Source organism: Triticum dicoccoides, unplaced genomic scaffold (assembly GCF_002162155.2).
Source record: "Triticum dicoccoides isolate Atlit2015 ecotype Zavitan unplaced genomic scaffold, WEW_v2.0 scaffold141761, whole genome shotgun sequence".
NCBI lineage: Eukaryota > Viridiplantae > Streptophyta > Magnoliopsida > Poales > Poaceae > Triticum > Triticum dicoccoides.
The window spans coordinates 1-1,606 of record NW_021200593.1 but is presented as its reverse complement, the minus strand read 5'-3'; the positions used below and the strand labels follow the sequence as shown (position 1 = coordinate 1,606).

Below are 1,606 nucleotides of genomic sequence, written 5' to 3'. Positions count from 1 at the left end.
TTGCCAAAAAAGCATTTATCTGGTTGTGCGAAAAGGAAAAAGAAGAAACTTGCAAATGAATTCATTGGAACTCAAAAGGGTGCTATTCGTAAATTTGTTTTAAAAAAATCCACTGCCGAGAATCCAGAGGTATTAGCTGTTCATAGTGTTGAAGAAGAACAATCTGATGAAAACTTAGTGGAGGAAAATGTTGACATCGACGATTCTACAAATTTGGGTGGCCATGAGAATGTTTCTGATACTGAAAATCCTAAAGAAGATGAACACAAATCTTCTAGTTTAGATATTTATGACCCTAGAACTTGGGAAATTCTTGACAATAAATCAAGAGACATTCTAATAGAGAAAGGGCCTACAAGGGATTTAAATCTTGTGTATCATCCAGATGATAACGGTAGACATTTTTCAAATGCCTACTACTCAAGAAACCTAAGTAATGGGGAGGTTAGTGATAGGAAATGGTTGGTCTACTCTAAGGATGCGAATAAAGTTTACTGTTTTTGCTGCAAATTGTTCAAATCGGAAGGTAACAAAAGTCTGTTAGCATCCGAGGGACTAAGTGATTGGCAACATCTTAGCCAGAGGCTCAAACTTCATGAGAATAGTATTGAGCATATCACTAACATGAATACTTGGAATGAGGTAAGGCTGAGACTAAATAAAAATCAAACAATTGACAAAGATTTGCAGCAAGAAATTTCAAAAGAAAAAGAGCGATGGAGACAAGTTTTAATAAGAATTGTTGCTGCTGTGAAGTTTCTTGCTAAACATAATTTGGCTTTTCGAGGATCGAATGAGAAACTTTATCAAGATAACAATGGTAACTTTTTGGGAATAATAGAAATGATGGCAGAATTTGATCCTATAATGCAGGACCATATTAGGCGTATTCAAAATAGTGAAATTCATCATCACTATCTTGGCCATAAGATTCAAAATGAGCTGATTGATATTCTTGCACAAGGTGTTAAAAACACTATCATAAGGATAATTAAGGATGCCAAATATTTCTCTGTAATTCTAGACTGTACCCCTGATGTAAGCCATCAAGAACAAATGACTCTAATTGTGAGGTGTGTAAACATGTCAAGTAACACTACAAAAATAGAAGAGTATTTTCTGGAGTTCTTGAAGGTGGATGATACATCTGGACTAGGACTCTTCAATGAGTTAGTAGGTGCCCTTAAATCTCTTGATTTGAATGTTAATGATGTGAGAGGTCAAGGCTACGATAATGGTTCTAACATGAAAGGAAAACATCAAGGTGTTAAAGCACGTTTGCTTGAAATAAATCCTAGAGCATTGTACATGCCATGTTCCTGTCATAGCCTCAATCTTACACTTTGTGACATGGCAAAATCATGTAGCAAAGCTATTACCTTCTTCGGAGTTGTGCAACGAATTTATACATTGTTTTCCGGTTCTACTAAAAGATGGGAGGTATTGGTTAATAAAGTTAAAGATCTAACTTTGAAACCTTTGTGTGATACTCGCTGGGAGAGTCGAATAAAAAGTGTCCAAGCTATTCGGTATCAAGCTCCTCAGATATTGTTAGCTTTATTGGAATTGGAAAGAACTTCTAGTGATGACCCAAAAACTAAGAGCG

The 1,606-nt window shown here is 35.7% G+C and overlaps 1 protein-coding gene across 1 annotated transcript; it reads left to right on the top strand.

Moving 5' to 3' along the window:
- Nucleotides 1–11: 11 nt before the first annotated feature.
- On the top strand, nucleotides 12–1,602 carry LOC119343811 (zinc finger MYM-type protein 1-like; the record flags this gene model as incomplete). Its single annotated transcript, XM_037614574.1, has 1 exon — nucleotides 12–1,602. A coding segment is annotated over exon 1 (978 nt), but the record flags the coding sequence as incomplete, so codon positions are not given.
- Between the last annotated feature and the right edge of the window lie 4 nt (nucleotides 1,603–1,606).